This window comes from Lagopus leucura, unplaced genomic scaffold (genome assembly GCF_019238085.1).
Source record: "Lagopus leucura isolate 7727_CA_CO unplaced genomic scaffold, USGS_WTPT01 Super-Scaffold_100015, whole genome shotgun sequence".
Classification (NCBI taxonomy): Eukaryota; Metazoa; Chordata; class Aves; order Galliformes; family Phasianidae; genus Lagopus; species Lagopus leucura.
The window spans coordinates 1,657,936-1,678,770 of NW_024962269.1; the positions used below are offsets into that span (position 1 = coordinate 1,657,936).

General features: G+C 37.8%; 1 protein-coding gene across 2 annotated transcripts in view; it reads right to left on the reverse strand.

Moving 5' to 3' along the window:
- TLN2 (talin 2) overlaps nucleotides 1-20,835 on the reverse strand; it is a 142,486-nt gene that overhangs the window by 79,182 nt on the left and 42,469 nt on the right. For both annotated transcript variants that reach the window (XM_042875742.1, XM_042875741.1), the window contains exons 3-10: nucleotides 10,502-10,672; nucleotides 7,802-7,899; nucleotides 7,352-7,481; nucleotides 5,800-5,952; nucleotides 4,764-4,906; nucleotides 3,349-3,476; nucleotides 2,472-2,535; nucleotides 307-411 (exon numbers count right to left, since the gene is read on the reverse strand). In XM_042875742.1, the coding sequence (XP_042731676.1) occupies nucleotides 307-411; nucleotides 2,472-2,535; nucleotides 3,349-3,476; nucleotides 4,764-4,906; nucleotides 5,800-5,952; nucleotides 7,352-7,481; nucleotides 7,802-7,899; nucleotides 10,502-10,637 (957 nt within the window). In that variant the 5' untranslated portion in view covers nucleotides 10,638-10,672. The remainder of the gene's footprint in view (nucleotides 1-306; nucleotides 412-2,471; nucleotides 2,536-3,348; nucleotides 3,477-4,763; nucleotides 4,907-5,799; nucleotides 5,953-7,351; nucleotides 7,482-7,801; nucleotides 7,900-10,501; nucleotides 10,673-20,835) is intronic.

The window sequence follows — 20,835 nt, forward strand, 5'->3', positions numbered from 1 at the left end:
TGTGTGTGTTTGTGCGTGTGTGTGTGTGTGAAGACTTCTATGATTGAAGTACTTTGTAACCAAAAGACAAAAGGAGAAATGTCCATTTAAAGAAGTAAAATCAAGACTAAAGTTTCTTTCTGGAATTCAGTACAAGTATGAAACTGAAGTGATCCTCTCCCATACGGTCATTTAAGCTTTTTATTTTTTCTCCCAAATGTTGCTTACAGAAAGGTTTAGAAACCTTTGACCTTTGTTTAGTGGAGAAATTGAGGTAATATATAACCAAGCACATAATACAGTCCGCAAGAGCTAACAGAAACCAACCTTAACAAGAAAAAAGGACACTCCGTAGGTCCGCAGGGAGCGAGCGAGCTTCACATACTTCACTTTGGCTTCTATTTCAGTCATCTCACCACAGTTTTTATGTTCCTGCAATGAGAATTCGGTATCATTTAGAAATAACATTCTTTCTGGAAACAAAATTAAACTGATAACGGGCAACACGTTTTTTATGCTTAGTTAATAATCGTCCAAATTAAAACACTTGAAACAATGGTAGGTAGAAATGTAAGAATGACTGTATCCAGTAATTTCTGATATCAAAGTATACAATAACCATGACCAGCATCTATTCTACCTGTGCCTTAATCAAGCAGATTTAAACTACTTCTGAATCACTTCAAATTATGGGCATTGCTGCTATTTGACACCACTAGGTTTCATATTGTCAACGTCTCCTTAATTATACTACAAATCATTTAAAGCTTATTTAAAACTTCTAGCACTCACAATTTATTCTGGAAACAGACTATTTGTGCTTTGTGCTCTACACCTCTGATTCATAGTTTCTTGAGATTCATGCCTTCTAACTTCTCATCTCTTGAATGGGTTTCCTGTGGGCTTTTGTTTTTTCATTTTTCTTTGCCAGTTGCACCTTGATTACAATCACAATTGTAATAAATCACAATTACAATCACAATTACATCACAAACTGAAAATAATTCTACAGGTGATTGTTTTTTCAGAACAGTTCAACCTGAAACATTCATCTAGGTATCTTATAACTCCATTTCTATTTAGTATTTAAACAATTTACTCATTACATTTCCTTACCTGCAAGAAATGACAATTACCAATACTAGCCTATTCAAACCTCCTACCAACATCTGCCTTCCTATTCCAAATCAGTTCTGCTGAAAATCCAGTCTTGACTTGCCAGTATTCAAGTACTATTTGTGGGTTTCCCTGGAACACTCCATCTTCCTTCACAATCATCTTCATCTTCTGAACTGCTGGTTGCCATCTCCTTCGTGCTGATTGATGGCAGCAGGGGGAGCACCAGCAATACGGGAAAGATTTCCCTATTCCAGCTTAAGTTCCCACCTTAAAACTCTACAGAGGAGCACTGAGAGGAGCAATTTCAACTCTAGAAATCTTCTTGCATCCTAAAAATGCTGACTGATCAGATCTCTCAAATTCAGCATAGCACATGGTTAGGATCCTGGATGAACATGGAGCATAGACATTGTAGATGACTTAGAGAAAGTCATCTGCCAAACTCAAAAATTTTATAACACAGGAGAACGGTTTATGTTTTCCAAAGAGACAGCCTAGTTCCTCTGACTTAATGTTGTAGCTTGACAAGAGTCAAAGCCCTCACTGATTAATATCCATACACTGATGTACATCACTCTTGAAACTACTCAGACCTGGGCAAGTAATTTGCTATCAGTCCCACACTTGGACACGAATGAAACTTTGCTTAAACTACAGTGTCACCATCACCAGCTAGAAGTATACAGAAAAGTGTACCTTCAATGTAAATGAAGTGCACCTTCATTTACAAGCATGTATTACAAACTCCAGTCTGAAGATTCACCAAGCTACGGAATTCCTACATTATGAGTGTTACAGACATATAGGAAAGTATCTGACCTCCTGCTGCTCTTCTACTTCTCTTTCAAGACAGCAAGTCTTGACAGCAAAGTCACTGGTACATCTTTGCAGAAACTGTATGACTTGATTTCAGCTGCTGACCTCAGAATTTTCAAATTAGATTACACTCCCAAATTCATATTTCAATCAGTACAGACATTTCGGGCATCTATAGCACTCAAGTTTGAGAACAATTCCAACAGTATTAGTACTCGAGTACTCAACTGGAGACTCAACTGCTTTGAGTCTTTTACAACCATGTAATTTCCAGGTACATCACAGGATTAAAGTATTAGCTGGAAAACTCCATATTACTTGAAGCTCATAACTTCAAACAGTGAGTGCATGAACGACTGTGCAGAAGTACTGAAAATGGTTTTCCTAAATGTGCTTCTGCTTTAGTACAAAAATACATCCTTACATTTCAATGCAACTGCGAAAAAGGTGTTATTAAGTATTTTCTCTGTCCTTTTCAACAAAGTACACTGACCAGTCACCAGTGAAGGAAAAAGAATCAGGACAAAAAACAGTCAGTTTTGCAGTCTCGCAATTACCTGAAATATTCTTTTTTCAGCCCCTCTTTGTTTGGTATATTCTTTAGGTAGGAATTCTTTTAGGCTAGGAAACAAACAAACAAATATTATAATAGTTAATAGTGCCTTCTTGAGAAGGTATGCTTTCCACACTCCTTAACTGCTACTGTCACCCAACCTTCCTGAACTGGACATAAAATACCTACATTGTCTTTAAACTAAAAAGACAGCAGAATGCTTAAAAAATGGAAATAATCACAGAATCATAGAATGGCCTGGGTTGAAAAGGACCACAGTGTTCATCTGGTTTCAAACCAGTCGCCAACCACCGGACCAGGCTGCTCAGAGCCACATCCAGCCTGGCCTTGAATGCCTCCAGGGATGGGGCATCCACAGCCTCCTTGGGCAACCTGTACTCGCTAGCTCTGGCATAACAAAAGCTTTAGTACTCTTAAATCTAATTCTAGATGGTTGACTTGTGGCTCTTGAGCTGCAGAGAAATTCAGAGCAGTTCTGATGCAAGGGGCTTACATGTCTAATGTACATGACGTGAGAATGGGGTTGCATTAACAGGACAGAGTCTACCAAATAACATTAACTTTGGCTTTCCAAGAAAGCAGGAAGGGCTTCCATGGCCAACATCACCATGAGATTGCGAAAAACAGCTGCATAGCAAAGTGGCATTCTGGGGAAATCTGGCACCCTGTAATGCCTAATAAGCCACAGCCAAATGTCCCCTCAGCAAATGGAGCACTGATGTATCCAGTAAGGCTCCTACCACAGAAAACACATGGGATCTGCCTACTCCTGCTTGGAATACTAAAATGCATTTAGAGTGTGACAACCTAACAATAGCTACACTTCAGGTCACCCAAATTTATAAGTTAACAGTGTTTACTCTAAAAATCCAGGTTTGTGTTTGTGTTCTACATGAGGTCCAAACTGGATCTGTGCTTGAAAGCCTCCAAACTCACAGGCCTTCTCAAAGGAGACAGGATGGGAACCATTCAGAATGTCATCACGAGCCTGTACAAGGTAAAGAAAGACATATCAAGGACACTCAAGGTAATTATTCCATCTCTGAAATTCCTTAAAAGTTTAAGCACAGGCCAAGAATCCAGCAACAGTTTTCTGTCTGAATGTCTTTGTTATGTTAATCATAAACACACCCACAATGGAATAATAATCAAAGGGCTAGATTCTTTTCTGGTTAATATCTAAAGAGGCATCCTGAAATAACAACTGTAAAATCTTTCATCAAGAAGTGGATTGACATACATTTCCTTCAAAGATGTACACACAAAATACAACTTACATTTATACACACTTATGTGCACACATATACATATATATAGCCATATACATATATATATGTATACATACATGTGGATATGCATACAATACACAGCTTAAAAGCTCTTATCTTACCACCCTGTAATAGCAGCGAAAATGAACTGCACAACTCACAACTGAAAAAACAAACAGCAAGAGGTGAAGGGAAACAGCATTTTACTCCCCTTTATTTACAATTTATGGTCATAGAAGATGACGGATTATTCAGCTCCAGAATGGAATGCTCATCTATCAGTACAGAAAATGACAAGACAGTAACTATGAACACTGTTGTAGGTGCACATACTGAAAGAAGTATGTAATGAGCAAGAGAATAGTTCAGAGTGATAATCCTCTAAAGTTCTTGAAAATCTAGTGGAGACTTCCAAGCAATATCATTTTTACAACTTGCCACAGAGTTGTAAAATGTAATTTAGAGCAATCTCACTTGAACATTATACTTGCAAGTATAATGTCTGAACATCCAATTAAATAAATAAAACCATTAATTTATTAAAAAAACAGAACAAATCGTTTAAAACTTTACTGATATCAAACTGCACTGTAGCCAGCTGCACTGGAGTATGCACTTAGAAACCATCCTCTATAAAAAAAGCACTTAACTTTGCTAAGGTTTAAACATCTTCAACAGTTTGGGGAACTACCTGAGTGGGCTTACCACTGTGATAAACGATACAGCCCACTTCAAGCAGGAAGCCACCTGCTGTGTGTTGTCTAGGCTGCAGACTGAAAAGAGCATGAGGAAGATGTTCTCTCATTGATAGGCAGAGAGTAAAAAGGTTTAAGAAGCAGAAGGCTGACTGCATGTTTGAAATGATGTTCCTTGTTATAAAGAATCTGAAGACCTATGCCCCAAGAACTTAAAAGGCTGATGTAAACACAAGGCATTATTGAATGTTTTAAGGAAACCAGGAGAAAGCACATCCCACACAGCTAGAACTTGTGGTTCACACAGCGTACCTGAACATAAAGCAAATTCAGTTGAACAGGATCTCTTGAATCTACGTTCTGGTCTGAATAAAAGAACTTCCGTCTCAACAGCAGTGTTTCGTTCTCATCAACTCCTTGCTCTCTAAACGTTCGGCTATGATCCAGCCAATTTACTGCAACAGAATCAGGCACACACACCCTTTAATATGCCCTGTTACCAGTGTTGATAGCTATTGCAAACATAATATGAAAATTGCCCTTTCCACTGGAGGGGGCATCCAGCAAATAAAATATTGCTTTTATTTATGTTTCTAGTCAGTGTTGACGGTTGCTACAAATGAGAATTTAATGAAAGAACACCATGCTGTGAAACTAGAATTTACTACAGTGCAAAACACCATGAATACCTTTGAAGAAATAACAGCAAAATCAATGTTGCAGTACTAAATTCAGACCTACAAATCTGCACAGTGCAATTATTTGAAAGCTCACCAACACATTTGTTCCACCAAAACCAATTCTTTGCTCACTTCACTTTTCCTTGAATACATTTTGAAACATCTCCCTCCCAGTAAAAGTTAATCTTAGTCTCCAGATGTTAAAACAAAGATGTTCTCACCACTTTGCATATAAAACAAGTCAAATATTGTCTTAGTCCTAACTCTATTTACACTTAATGAGTTTACTTTCAAAGGCTTAACAACCTTAACATGGCTTTCAGTAGGCATCAATAGTTAGACATCCTACTCGAATGAAGGTGTGAAAAAGGCCAATATGAAAATAAAAATACTCCCTTCCCAACTAAATTCTAAGCCCACAACCAAAAAGCAACAACAACAACAAAAACTTCAAAAGTCAAAGTCTCAAAGGTAGTGGCAACAGTTTGTCTATTTAACTCAGTTTAAAAGTACAAAGCAGAAGACGACACCATATATGAACAGATGCAATACAAGCAGGAATCAACTGCATCACACTGAAGAAGCCTAAATTGCATTCCTGTTGCATTTCTTGTCCTGTTCTGTGGAAAAACAGTAGAGCAAGAATCATCCTGGAGCACACTACTCACAATCATCATCTGTATGAAGCTTTGCCTTCAATTTTTCCATTTTTCTTTCATCACGCAACAACGTTCTATCTTTCTTAAGTGTGCCTGTACTCTCTTCTTTCTTTTCTTCAATGCTCTCCTGGATTAAAGAATATTCCTCATAATTTGTTATTCCTGGAATTATAAATAAACCCAGTGTTTGTAACAAGAATTTAATACATTTTAGAATAGGTATTTTCCATACATCAAAACACTGGTGGTTCATTTTCAAGTATAAGAAAGACACTATGGAGAAAATGCAAATCAGAGCACCCAGGCTATGGGGAACGGGATCCCAAAAATAACCTACAACTCCTACATTGACAGTTCTTCAATACCAGGCACTGTACATTATTTCTCTGTATGCTGCATTTGTCAATTTCAGAAAGATATCACTTCTGTTTATGTATTTGCAATATACTGTCAGAAACAGCCAGATTAAGAACATGAGAGAACATAAAACAAGTAAATTCCAGAAAGGAGATGCGCCATGGTAAAATTCTTTTCATGGATGCCTACCATCATTTCCTGAGAACTGAGCAATTTCAGCTTGCCAACAATGTGCAGAAGCTAGAAGAGCAGACTGAGGAATAAATGTACATACATGTACATACATTTATTTATTTCTTAATTAAAGATTTTTAGAACTCTTGACTTGTCCTGTGACTTCTACATGAAAATGAATTGAAAAATCAGTCCACAGCATTCATATGAGCTGTGTTGCTCTGATTTCTGCTCCGCTCACCTTTCTCCACTGTTTGGTAAAGCACATTTCTGTTTAATATTTGCCTATTTGACTACATTGTGAAAATTACTCAAATTTCTTTTTATAGTGAATTAATTGCATATACTGGAATTTAGCATAGGAACATTGTAAATAGATACATTTAGATTCAGCTTAATTCACTTTGCAGACAAATTATTCCCAATCAATTTAAAACCACTGATTCAAAATGAGAACTATGCAAGGATGTAACATGATTCAAACTATTCCGTACTGAATGCACATTTATAGTTATCTTTGAATAACTTTATCAAAATGTCTGCTTAGGTAAATGTAAAAGCAGATTATAACCAATAGAACACATTTTAGTCCAACTCCTTCTCGGATAGTTTCCATATGCAGCTATGTAAGCACTACAGTACTGTGACTAAACTTAAGGTTAAGGTACTGTATTATAACTCAAGTGTATTTCAGGATTAACAGCTTCTATGATATTAACATTGAGTTCAAATTTAGTTTTATTTCTCTACTACCTAGAAGTAAGCTTATGTAAGAAGCTGCACATAACTCTACTGTCACAAAACCCTGCATCCTCAAATACCAAATAAATCAATGTTTAAGGACATAACTAATTCTCAACTGACTACCACAAGAAAAACTGGACAATAGCTTTGAAAAGGGTTTGGTAAGTGTTAGCTGATAACAAATTTCAATAGCTTTTGAACATGCACGGATTTATATGTAGTATTTAACATGCCAAATGACAAATAAAAAAAGAAATTCTTGAATATGTAGGTTCCAGTATCTTACCTATCCTGCTGCAAATGGTAACAAGCAATTCACCAACAGTTTTGGAATCATCCACCATGACTGTCTTCACCGAACCATCCAACATACGTATTTTCTGAGGTCTCTGTTTCTTCTTGTACTCCAGTACATCCTAGGAAGTAAACAGTACAGTTTCTACATGTTTATGGAAGCCACAACAAAAAAATCAGCTCAATAAAGTAGATATTTGAAGTATGATTTCTCAATTTTTTATGCACACGGTGCATCAGCATCAGGAAAAGACTTAAAATTCTCCTACTCCTCTGAATGCTAAACATTTTTCTTGCTTGAAAAATCAGTCCACAGCATTCATATGAGCTGTGTTGCTTTGATTTCTGTTCCGCTCATCTTTCTCCACTGTTTGGTAGTTGCTAAGTTGGGAAATAGATTATCTAAAAACATGCTGATCAGAGAAACAGACTTGTACCATACCCCATTTCTCAGCATGTAATAATCCAGTGTTCTTCCAGCTTCCAGCCATATACCTTTACGAGGATCTTCATCCGACAAGAACAATCCATAGTCAGAGGCTGTGGAACAGAAGGGACAGCTTATTGAAAAGTATCAAACTTCATAATACAAACGTAGTTTCAGTTAAGGCTATTCAGCTTCATACTTACACTTCAATTACATTTACCTCCCATTCTTAACAAACTTAAAAAGAGATACTTTTTGGTCCTTCAGAAAATATTTAGATTAGCAGCTGATATCAGAACAGAGCAGGTATAAGAGAAGACTTGAAAATAGCTTCACTAAGCAAGAGCATTTATTTCAATTGGACCATTTGTATTATATTTACAGCTAGGTCCCTCCAGCAAGACCTTTTCTGAATGGTCATAGAACCTTCTTACAGGGCCTATATCCTTGCAGATCCAAAAATAAGAACAGTTGGGATTTAATCACAGTATACTATTTTAAGCAACAATTCTATTTCCAAATATGATTTGTTTTAACCCATAACATATTGAATTTAGGATAAATTTCTAAGTCTTTTTTGGTAAATGCTCCAGGTTTATACACTGAAGAAGATGCAATGCTTTTAGACTCACATCCATAACAACTGTCTTAGGATAAGCCTGCAGTTATCATAAGCTCAGCATATTCCAAACCAATTTTTTTGGAATCACAAGTAAATGGTAGAATCCTAATAGCCACAGAAGGCCAAACTCAGGCTTAGGCATCGAAGTCTAAAGTTCAGGTATTCAAACTGAAGATCACGACTGCCAACTCCAGCTCTACTAATTATCTCTTCTTGATTAAAAAGACACATGAACATTATTCAATAAATCCATGGTCTCAAACAGCATAAACTACTGTTCATCAGCTGAGATTGCTGTAGTTGTGGTCCTAACGTTTCAGCTAATGCCTGTTTTCACAAAAGCTGGCCAGCTGTGTGCACATTCTGTCCCAGCAGTGCAGGGATGGTGCCTTGTTTATTTTCAGCCATACAATCATACCCTCTGATCAGAATGTCAGGTAAAATATAGCCACAGTTTTTGGACAATGTCTCAACTTCAGTGTGATGTATAACAATAATTTACACATATTCAAGAGCTTAATCAATGAAGGAATAACTGTAAGATACCAAGTTTTGAAGAGCCCAGTTCGATGAGAAGAATTTTTCCTACAAACCCTAATTAAAAACCCCACTGAAAAGCCAAGTGCTCCATACAGAGATTTTAGGGACACAAATTCAGCACAGAACCAGTTATATAAAATTTTAGAATCTTGTGCCTATAAATAGCTTCTGACCTTTACAAGCAGACAAAGTGCCTTATGCAAAGCACAGAATTAGCAAGGCAGCATAGACTGCTCTAATTTTCATTTCTGGGGAATGCACCTCAGTAATGAAATAGCAGTGGCTGTTTAGCTTGCATGTGAATAACATGGTCATCATCTCTGTCCCAGTGTGCATGCTTGCTGGAGAAGTGAAATGTGTACGCTGACAGTCAAACCACAGGATAACTCTTTCTGTTGTGAAGGTACAAGCTTCATCAGTCTGCACTGTACCACCATGAGTCTTCCTAACAGGCAAAGAAACATTTTAACAGCCACAATGAAGAGGAAAGGATATGTTGTATCTATTCACTGCAACTTCAGAAAGGTGTTCCAGTTTGCAACTGCACTACGAACATGTATAAAGAAAAAACCCTACCACACAACCTCAAGAGAATTCCTTGGCTTCTCTATGTAATTCGTGATATTAAGGGATATTTTTTACTGAGTTTCATCTGAATTAAAAAGCTGCTCAAAAGAATTGCCTTGAGAGATCAGTACAGAAAAATGTACGCACTATATCTGAAAAATTGATGCCCTAACTAGACTTCCTAAGGGCTCCTAAAATGGGTAAGCATAACAAAGTGAAACTGATATCATCTGTTACTAGCAAGTTGTTTCTACAAGTTGAGATAAGGTTTTCAAAAAGCCTCAGAAGTTAGAAAACTAAGCAAACTGTTTTGAAGATTACATTCTGATCGCATTACACGCAGTACAGAATCAAAGGATTCCAAACAATCCGGATTTCTGGACAACTTTGGCTACATTTAAGCCAGACTTTTTTTTGCCTGAGTGAACAAAGTGCATTTTCATCTAATTTGATTTGAGTAATACATATCAGTGTTCTGAATACTATTTTATTTAATGAGTTTCAAACATCTTCCTTTGCAGGCTTTGGAGATGAGCAGCCATGTTTGGTAATTCTACGCTGCCCTTCCTTTGCTGAAGTACAAGTCTACCTAAATTTTCCTAGAAAGCACAGCTTCAAACATTGCTTTAAAAAGATGCTACCACAACTGTCTTTCATTTGCCTGTCAGAGAACAGAGATTTGACAAGGCTGGTGGAAGTGTGTGCACAGAGAAAACAATCCTTCAGACAGACAATTAATGTGAAAAGTCAATGTTTCACAAAAAGAAAAAACAAAAAAAACACCTAATGTAGAAAAAGCTCTGTCTCACAGTGAGAAGGAAGAAAAAAACCAAATACATCTTTATTAACTTAAAAATCTTTCCCTTTCATCCAGAGTCTTACTCAAACAAAAACACAAACCCTCCAACCTAAAAGATAAATGGAAAAAGAATAGGCTGTAAAAAAATTAAAACAAAAATCAGTCTGTTTATTTTTTAGGAACTCACCTTGCCCCATCTGAGCCTCTGGCACTCGTTCACGAATAACTCTACAGGCATCATACACTGCAGTGGATGGTTCAAACTGCATCGTCTTCACAACATTGCATTGGCGGACGCAGATCTTCAAGGAAAGGGCTACCATGGTGTCAAGTCACTTGCAATTCCCTACTGAAGTGTCTGAAAGAGCAGTGATGCATTCATTATTGCTCAGAATTTCAACTTCATGTCTTAATGTTCTCAAACTTCTCATTTAAGAATTAAACGAGTTCACTGGAATGATACGTTCTCAAATACATTTCTACATGAACTCCTACTGGCATCATCAAGCTACCACTATCCCCCCAAACAGATATTTCTCTCCGCATACTGGAAATTCACTTTCAGAAAAGGTGTGTATCCACTCCTAAAGGTTAATATTTTGTTCAAGATATGTCAAAATGCTGCACAAGAATAGAATTTACTGTTCACATTTACTGCTTTTCATCAGCAGAAGCCAATATTTACTACTAAGAGAAAAGCAACTCCATAATTTTTAATGAATTCATTTTTCAATCTTCAGTATGACATTTAATAACAAACTCAAATCATTGGTCAATTTTTCAGATAATACGCTAATTTCAAATCAGAACTGTTATTTTTCCTTCTCCTTTTCAGATCCTGACACCTGGGGGCAAGGGAAACAGGAAGGAGTAGGTTGCTTTCCAAAGACAAAGGCATTTTCAGATGTGAAAATCAACTGCCTCCTGTAACGATGAAAATGACTTTTCTCTCAGCTCACCTTCTTGTTAGCACTTTAGATTAACTGGCAACCAACATCTCAGAGCAATCACATAAACAAAAGATTCACAAGTACGCAATACTGTGTGTTCTTTTCAAGTCTCTAGAAAATAAATCCATTAGATTTTTTTTACCCAGTTGTGCAACTACCAAAAGCTTCAAGAAGTTATTTTTCATTTGAGTTCTATTTTAGAAACATCATTGAATTTGACAGCATTTGTCTACAGAAACAGGAAGCTACAGATGCTTTTCGCTCTGCTTCATTTTATAGATGGTCTGGGTTTTGTCTCAAGTGTCTTCCCTTGCTCTCATGACACTCCAAGCCACACTCCCATCACTGGACTTTCCGTAACTATCTCCAAGAACTCTACAGAGCTAAAGCCCTTTCTCACTTGCTGAAATGGGAAAGAACCACCATTCACATTTCAACAATGTTAAGAAAACAGAGCTCCAAAGCACTGAGCTTCTCCAAGGCACAAACAACAGACAAATCATTCTTTCTACTGATACCATTTAGGAGTCACTTTTGCTCTAAGATGTCATTCTCCACTATATTTCTGGAGCAGCCCATCCATCTGCATCTTGATAAGCAATATCATCCTATTTTATTTTTTTAATTAGTTTCAGAACCACTCAGTACCAATACAAAATGCCAGACTGCATCAGATGCTAAGACTGCCCAACAAAGGGCTGAATGAGAGAAATGTGCAAGAAGCAACGTGAAGTGCTTTCCAAATCCAAGACTGCCTGACAAAAACCTGGATTTTGAGCCAATCATTCTAAGTGAAGGTCTGTAAATAAATGAAGACCTTTCCCTACTAATGCTTAAAACCCTCCAAAACAGTCCAAGACTTCAAGATTCAACCATTCAGAATAGTAGCAGCACAAAATAAATGCAGGAGAAAAAACTGCTCCCTCCTCTGTCTGCAGAGGAATTTAATGCAGCTCTCTCTGGACTCTCCCTCTCCTATTTGCTATTCTTCTTTAAAAGAGTAAGAGATACAAACTGACACGAACGAACAGAAGTTCACAAGAAATACAAAAAGCTCCCCTCTCCTCCTCTGCTTTTTTTATTGCACCCAAAGGTGAGACTCATAAGCCACCTGTATTGCATCTCAAATCTTGAGCGGATATCTCGTTCAAATACTGCTGCTTAAAGAAGGAAGGACCAAAATGTATTGACAGTCTGGTCTCCTTCAAACTCAATGCTCCTGTTTTTGGATGTCCCAAAAGATACTTTATTATGAAAAGAGTATGAAGGGACCCCTATTGGCTTCTTCCAGCACTGTGTCCTCAAAAATCAAAGACAGGTTCTCACCTGTCACCTTCAGGTTACCCTGAAGCTCTAAATATCCCCACCTGGTTTTCAGCAGGTGCTGAGACAGTTTCCATCTTCTGGGTAACAGCTCAAACAGGAGAGTTGCTTTATCTAAAACAAAAACAAAAACCCCACCCTCCGTATTCCCTGATTCACACCACATTTAAATATTTCTCGGTGCAGATAATGGACTCCCTCTTTTTCCTCCCCAATATTACTCACTTTCAGGAATAATGGACCAAAAAAACCTACAGGATTCTTTTGAGTTAGGAATAAATGTTTTGCCTTGTATACACTGTAAGCAGAGGAGCAGACAATTTCTAAATCAGACCACGACTGATCTGTGCTTGCAAGGCTGGAGACAGAAATTTTAAGTTACGGACCTGACAGGACTGGGAGAGGTAATACAAGCTCCAAACACAGCGACTGAACCCAGTTCTAGCAGTATGTATTTGGAGTTTGAACACCAAGGCTTGGAGCTGAGTCCTCACACAGCCTGTGCTCTGGGAAGTCCTGACCAAACAGGAGTATAACTAGTGGCTGAAACACGATAAGCAGGTGTCCTTGTGCCCAGAGACAGCTTGGACAGACCATGACAACAAGCAAACCTATTTCAAGTGTAACAACAAATATATTGCTAAACACTGAAAAGACCCACAAGTGAGGCAGTGTTAAAGTTCTTCAGAGAGCAGTAACAGGCTGTGGGGATGCCTGCCATTCCAGCTGCAGTTCAGCACTGGTAACTGCTATGACAGCCTGCTGCGTTCCAGCTCCAGAATTTAACAGCTGCCAACATTTCTGTTTGCACAATCACATTCACCCAATTCTGACACTTTTTTTTTTTTTTCCTGCATTGGCCATCATATTTAAGAAGACTCATTTCCTTAGTTTTGACAGAACTGGGTTATGGAGTGATTATCTAACATACCTTGCCAGAGAATCCAATGCACTAGTCATCTTCAGCAGTGGAACAGGAGCACCAAGTGGCCAAAGGATAATCACCCTTATTGGGTCTCATTTGGGCCCCCAAGAGACCAGCAAGTCACTAACTTGGGAGGATAAAACTTGCAGCAGGCACCCATGCTTCCATTTGCACTAAACTGAATTTTCAGCAAATGCTACTTTATCTTTCCCAAAAGCTTCTTCCTTGAAACAAGTTCATAAAATGCTGTTCTACTGATTCAGTGATCTGATAGAAAATAAGCCAGAAGGCATAAAGGTAATGAAGGATAGCAAGTCATAAGGCAACAAGTCAAACAAAAACAAATATAGTTGTTAAGTCCCCTTGAAATGCCTCCAAATTAACAAGAACAAAGTCAATGTCAAAACATACCCACTCTCTTCTTCTACTGGAAATGCATTTGAAATGCTTCTCCCTCGTGGTATCAAGTAACAAATACACAAATTCCACAGCATGTTCCCTGAGAAGCTAAATGGCAACTGAGTGCCCAGCTGTGCTGGACAGGGAAGGTGGCAGTGGCATTAAGACTACCCCATCAGCTGCTGTGCAAAGAAACAGAAGGGGAAGCGTAATTATCTCAAAAAGCATTTTACAAGGACTCTCAAGAGACATGTAACCCACGATAAAAGGCTGTGCCTATGAATATTGACAAGAACAGAAGTTTGCATTGTGTAATTCAAGTAAAAATCAACCATCATCAAGCTAAAAGCATACAATAAAACAGTCGTATGATGGCTTACGAGATACATGAGAGATTTACAAGAAATGAGATTTACAGGGGTAATCACTTAGCAAATACTGCATTCCCTGATCATCCACACAACTGCCTCGCTTCATTTGTATCATCCCTACCCCCGTGCCTGGGGTGTCTGGCAGATGAGGAAATACATATATTTTGAGCTACAGTGGTAAGCAAACAGAAAATACAGATCATTTATTTTCTTACTTCATAAGAATTAATACTTTTAATACTATCTCTGGTTAATGTTATGATGATATGAACACTCCTTTGCTTTCCATTTCCCACCCTTGCTAATGGAATGTTTTAAGTGAAGTGCAAGTCAAACTAGCTGCATTTCTTCAATAGGCAAATGTGGAACAACTAACATTGACATGTCAAACATGAACTACACCCATCAGCAAAGCTGGCACTGTCTGTGCTGTTGGTGAAAAACAAAGCTCTGCTATGATTTTGCAGCAATCTGTCTTCCTGTAGATGTTCCTTAACTCATTCATTTAAGCTTGACCAACACATACCTAGGTCATAAGACTCGCAATCTAAAAGCCTACATTTATACATATTACTATAGGCAAAGCCATGCACTTTTATAATAGAGTAACTTTCTAAGAAAATCCAGTGGGTCAGAAGTTCTCCATTCATCTTAATACCCTTGTCACTTCCTTGGTGGCACAAGGCACCAGAAATATAGGACATGTTACTTTTCAACTGTTCATGACAGCTGAACATCTAATTCTACTGCAACATACCGAACATTTCTTCAGTGGGTTGGTACCTGTTAAGATCTTAAGGAAGAAGTACTCAAAACCACAAACCTTGTTGTAATATTAACCACCTACCTTATTTCCAAAGTTACAAACATAAATCAAAGTGCCATCTTTCACAATCAGTGGAGGGACCACAGGGCAGGCAGGAAGATGGTTGTGCAGGCGTTTAGATTAACAGAACTTTACTACAAACTCAATGATACTTTAACCAGATTGGTCAATGCTACTGTTGTCATCTTTTGTACTTATCCTGCAAAAGGTCAGGCTCCGCCAAACTGCTCTCAAAGGTGCCGTTAATTTTCTTAGTACACTAGGCAGATTCTCTGTAGGATCACTGTATTGTACCTGTCTGATATACTGTGGTCGTGCCTTGCCATTCATAGAATTGCTCAGGATGGAAAAAGACCTTTTAGATCACTGAGTCCAACCACGACCTAACCAAACTGCCCTAACAACCCTCTGCTAAATCATGTCCCTCAGCACCACATCCAAACTGTTTTTAAACACATCCAGGGATGGTGACTCAGCCACCTCCCTGGGCAGCCTATTCCAGTGCTTAACAACCCTTTCTGTAAAGAAGTTTTTCTGATACCCAACCTAAACTTACCCTGTTGCAACTTAAGGCCATTTCCCCTCGTCCTGAGAAATGGGGGAAACGCATTCCCCTGAGAACACTGTAGAGAGGTGCTTCAGGAAGAATTATCACTTACATCCAAGTAACTTACATGTCTATGCTGAACTCAAAGTCAAATTAGTGTTTCACTGGTGAATTTAGAAGGGAGCAGTACACACTATTCTGGCAGCCAGAAATAAAAGAGTCCCAGTTCTCTTCAAATTATCTTAAAGATGAGAGGAACGACAGTAAACATTAACTTCTGTTCTATGAGTACAAAGGTATCAGCTGTAGAAGTGATCAAAAGTAGACAAAGTCTCAGGCACTGTATGCTGTCTGGGTTGGCTAGTCAGAGGTCTTTAAATAAGCAAACAAAATAACTACAGGTCTTCCTTCCATCACATAACATAAAAGTCACTTAATGCTATTCCACAGAACATTCTTTATTCTGTGCTTGTAAAACGTACATGGACAATTAAATGCAAGATCTTTTTTTTGCAAGATCCCCTAAAAAAAGACCCATTTAACCATAGGGCCCATATACACACACACATCACGTCCTGATAAGCAAGCTTGCATTTAAATCCTTCAAGAATATCAGCAAACTCACAACACTTACGTGCAGTGTGCAATACTAAGTCTTAAAAATAGGTAACTTGAAAAACAGTAAGCTAAAGGTGAACGAGGGCAAGCTTAGGAAGCTACTGTAAAAGTAGCCTTTAATTATTAGCAGGCACTGATCATGTTTGACTGAAACAAGCTCTAGTGTGGAAGTCCTTAGTCTCAAGAGTTAGAAGCCTTGACACAGCAGTCAACAACTAAACTCTTTAAAAAGGGCCTCCAGGCCTTTGCTCTTATTTGGCAAGAGCAGCACAGAAGAAAGCTGAAATAAGAGAGTATGAGTTTTCTGCAAGTCAGAAGAGGTGAAGCAGCATCCTTTTGCTAGGTTCCTCTATAAATGCAGTGCTTCCCCATTAGGCATGAGAACTTTTAAGCCTCGCCTGGTAGGACAGCAATGAAGATGCTCACAGATGCTACCAGTATAACTTATGCAGTACTGAGATATGTGCACTTATTTTTAAAGTGAGGAGGAAAAAACAAACAACAGCCTGCTTGAGGCGCTAATCTACATTCATAACAAGAGCCACAACTTGTTTGAAGTCAGATACATGCTTAATTTTGAATACATTTCTGGGAATTTAAAAGCACATAAGTGAATTTAAAAGGACAGAATAAATTAAGATAATGATTATTTCTTTCTCTATGGAAGAATTAAAGCAATGCAAAACTGATTTTCCACAGCAGATTTAATTGTTTCAAGCATTCCATCCACATATTCTAAATCACACTGACAGTGGCAGTAGGTCGAACTACCAAGTGGGCTGCTAAATCCAGGCTTGCAGAATTCTGCATATTCACTCCACTTTCAAGCGATGAAATCCATGAAATTTTGAAGAAAGTTCTTAAGCCTTATGTCTGGTTGTGGTTTTGAACAGACTCACTTCAGTGTTTTGTTTTATTGCATTTATTCTAAGTCAAAGTTCCGGCTTTATCTGCCACTTCTTGACGACCTCCCCAAAGTAGAATGCGATAAACCAACTTGTCAGAGTTGCTAATATAGTCATTAAGTGACACAGCCAGGATGTGACCTACTGGATTCATCTAATAGGTCTAAATATTATTCCACATTCCTTGATTCTTTTTCAAGTGGAATGAGGGCACTACTTGCCTTCAGAAGCAGCTGTGCTACATGGAAAACAAAAACTGAATCCTGTGATGGGCTGCATATGGAATAGTTCTCTGTTCTCGCTGATCTGAAATGCTGCACTTAAGAGGCACTGAAGCTGCTTTAAGTAAATTTTGATCAATTTCTCCCAACAGTCAGTTAATACATTCTAAATAGATCACTAAAACAGCAAGCGAGGCAGAGAAAAAAAAAACAGTAAGCACAAAATGTTATTTGGATGAATTAAGTGCTATCTAGTAATTAGTATTCCACATAATTAAGAACTCAGAAGAACTTGAAGGAAGACAGCGCGAAGTATGGCAGTTATGCTGCTAATTTCATCAAATGGGTCTTTAAAATACGTTTTTCTCCTTACAATATTTATTGGAGAACTCAACATTAAGCCAATTGCTACCTGAACCTAACTTATTAATAATTCATTTCTGTTTCTACCTTTGAAATGCCCTTGATTCCATTTCCTGTAATAATACTGAGGCAATCACAACATGAGTCAATACACAATACCACCATTTCTGTACCAATTATATTTCCAATAATGTTCATGTCACAGAGACAAAGTTTACAGAAAATCAGTAAAAAACCACAACAAAATACTGTGAAGAGAGCAATGATAATCCAACATCCATCCTTCCCTACAAAACCAGTCATGTAGAATGGTGATACTTCCATTCCATCTTGACAAGTCGACACCACAGCTGACACACCATCTATGAGCCAAGTCACACAGTTCATTAAACATATCAAACTGAACAAGAGTAGATCATGTCATCTCCTAATACATTCAAAAAGTTACCAGAGAAAGATTTTCCCAGTCTTGCAACCTCCATCACCCACTTCAAATTTACTGTGAATGCACTTCCCAACCACAGTTTGCACTACCTAGAATACCAGAGGATTTTCAGATAGTACTGCAGCAAGTTTGAATGAGCTTAGTGCACACTCTTTTCACTTCCTGATGCTAGCAAATGAATAGAGCATAGGAGGAAAGGAGATAAAGACAGTGTTTTTCTACTTCACAATTTCATGCTAATCCAGGGGCTGAAAACCAGCTGTAATTTTTTCTAACATCAGATTTCCGGCTGAAACATCAGTCTTTTCTCTATCTTGATTACAACACAATTCAGATTTAGGGGAAAAAAAAAAGAAAAATAACACTACTCTTTCAACAGAAAACAAACAAAAAACGGAATGACTGAAAAAGAAAACGCCAATAAATACGTAGAGACTCAGAAGGAAGAGCAACAGTAAAGAAACAAGGCCCATAAACTGTAGAGAGCAGAAGGCTCAGTTACTACCACAACAATGACATCAATGAAAACAGAAAAGGTGAGCAATGGCAGCATGCTCGCACTTACAAAATCAACATTCTTGAAGCGTTCGTAAGATTACTGTACGCTAGCTAACTTCAATCTGGTAGATTTTCAGACTTGATAAGGCCATGTGTTACTGCAACAGGATACCATCCTTTTATATTTCAGCTCTAATAGGTTTGTAAGGATTCAAGCACCTTTGAAGAATTGTTACACATGAAAGGATAAGAGATACATGCTGACAATGAAAGCTGTTAAAACTGGACATGGTCTGACTACTGCAGTCAATGAGGAAAGAATTCTTAAAGTCTAGGAGAATTCATCCCCCCAAACCAGGAAAAAGACACAGTTACAGCCTTCCTGATAACAAAATAGAAAAGCAGACACATGAGAAATTTAACATTCCTCAGTGACTGGTTCAGGCAAGCAACTCAGCCTTCATTTATTTCCAGATTTAAAAGTATTTCCCAAGGTAAAAAGCTCACAACTAATGGAAAAGGAGATAATAACGTTACAGAGTGGTGTAATCTCTATGAAAATTTATGAAACTGGTTCAAGGTTGAGGACAGCCCACATCTCTGAGGAAACTAGGATGGAACTCCAAAGCATCTACTACTGCAGGGATAAAAAGGAAAAAAACTTAAAATATTGCTGGGCTTTTAGTAGGGCTTAGCAGTGTGCAAGTCAAGTAGGCTATAATTAGTCTAAGACACAGTCAACTATGTGCTAATCTCAGGCCAGAACTGTACCTTCATCAAATGTGCTCATAAAGAGACCCTGACAGTGATCTTCCTTAAAAGTTCATGGTCAAATTAGCAGATTCTTCAGATGGCTGAGCCCAAATTCACATTCTGTTTCTAGGAAGGCCTATTTCAAGATGCAGACGGAACACTGGATGAATCTTATGCCTCATAACTATCTGCTCAAAAATGTTATGTAAGTATTGTATGTAAGAATAGATACTCTGCACTTACACAAACATTTAAATATACATGTATATTTGTATGAAACTTATGAAAAAACACTTGCACAGCCAATTGAAAATATATTAGACAGGCTAGTGCTTTTGACACAGGCACAAATTCACATTTAGACGTGCTGAACTCCAGCTAGGACTCTCATCTAAAGTCCAAGAAGATTACTGAGTATATTCTCTGCATAAACCATCTCTCCAGTGAACTTGGTTCCTTAAGCCAGAATAAAATAACCTACCAGGACCTCCCTTATGTCAGCTCATGGACAATAGTACTGATGGAGAAAGCAGTTCAACAGGGCTATTTGGATGGGAATCAGAGGAAAGCCTTACAGGAGTCAATTTTCTCTTACATTATGTTTCCCTTGCATCAGTATCTTAATTCAGAAACAAAACAAAACAGACACTGAATCTGGAAGACAGGAAAGATTAGGTTCCTTAAGTAAAATCCAAGTAAACACATTTTCTATCACTAACCCTGAAAAATCTTCTAAGGAATGGAATTTGTGCAATGACAATCATACAACATTAAACCTGATTAAGAGAATTTCCAGAGATTTTATCTTTTGCTCTCCTTTAATCCAACACATGCATGCAAAAAATAAATTGAAATGTTTCTTACTACCCAAACTCATTTCCAGCAGTGATTCCACCACTGACAGTGGTTATTTCCTTCCACTAACAAAATATTACTTTAGCTCAGAATTGTACAGAATCACTAAATTCCAAATCCAAAGATCTTAAATTAATTTCACAGTCAGGACTTACAGCCATCAATGAAGCAAGATCCCATGAGAAGAGATCTCTGAATTCAAGTGCAGTTTGTTCTCCTACCACTCACTTACATATGCAACATCCAGAAGCACTGACATATTACTGATAGAGAAGAGGGACTTGGAGCAATTCATTTATGAATCAGGTCAACATGAACGAACTGAAAACATTTCCAGGGGAAAAAATCTTCTTTCACACTTAAGAATCCCAATACTGAGAATATTCCCAAAACATCTGTTATTTCTGATTTGCAAGGAGTTATCAAAGCAGTTCAGTCACTTACACATCCAGAGATAATTAGCCTGACTAATGTAAGAGATGCTTTAAAAAAATAATTTCTTATATCAAAACCTAATTAACA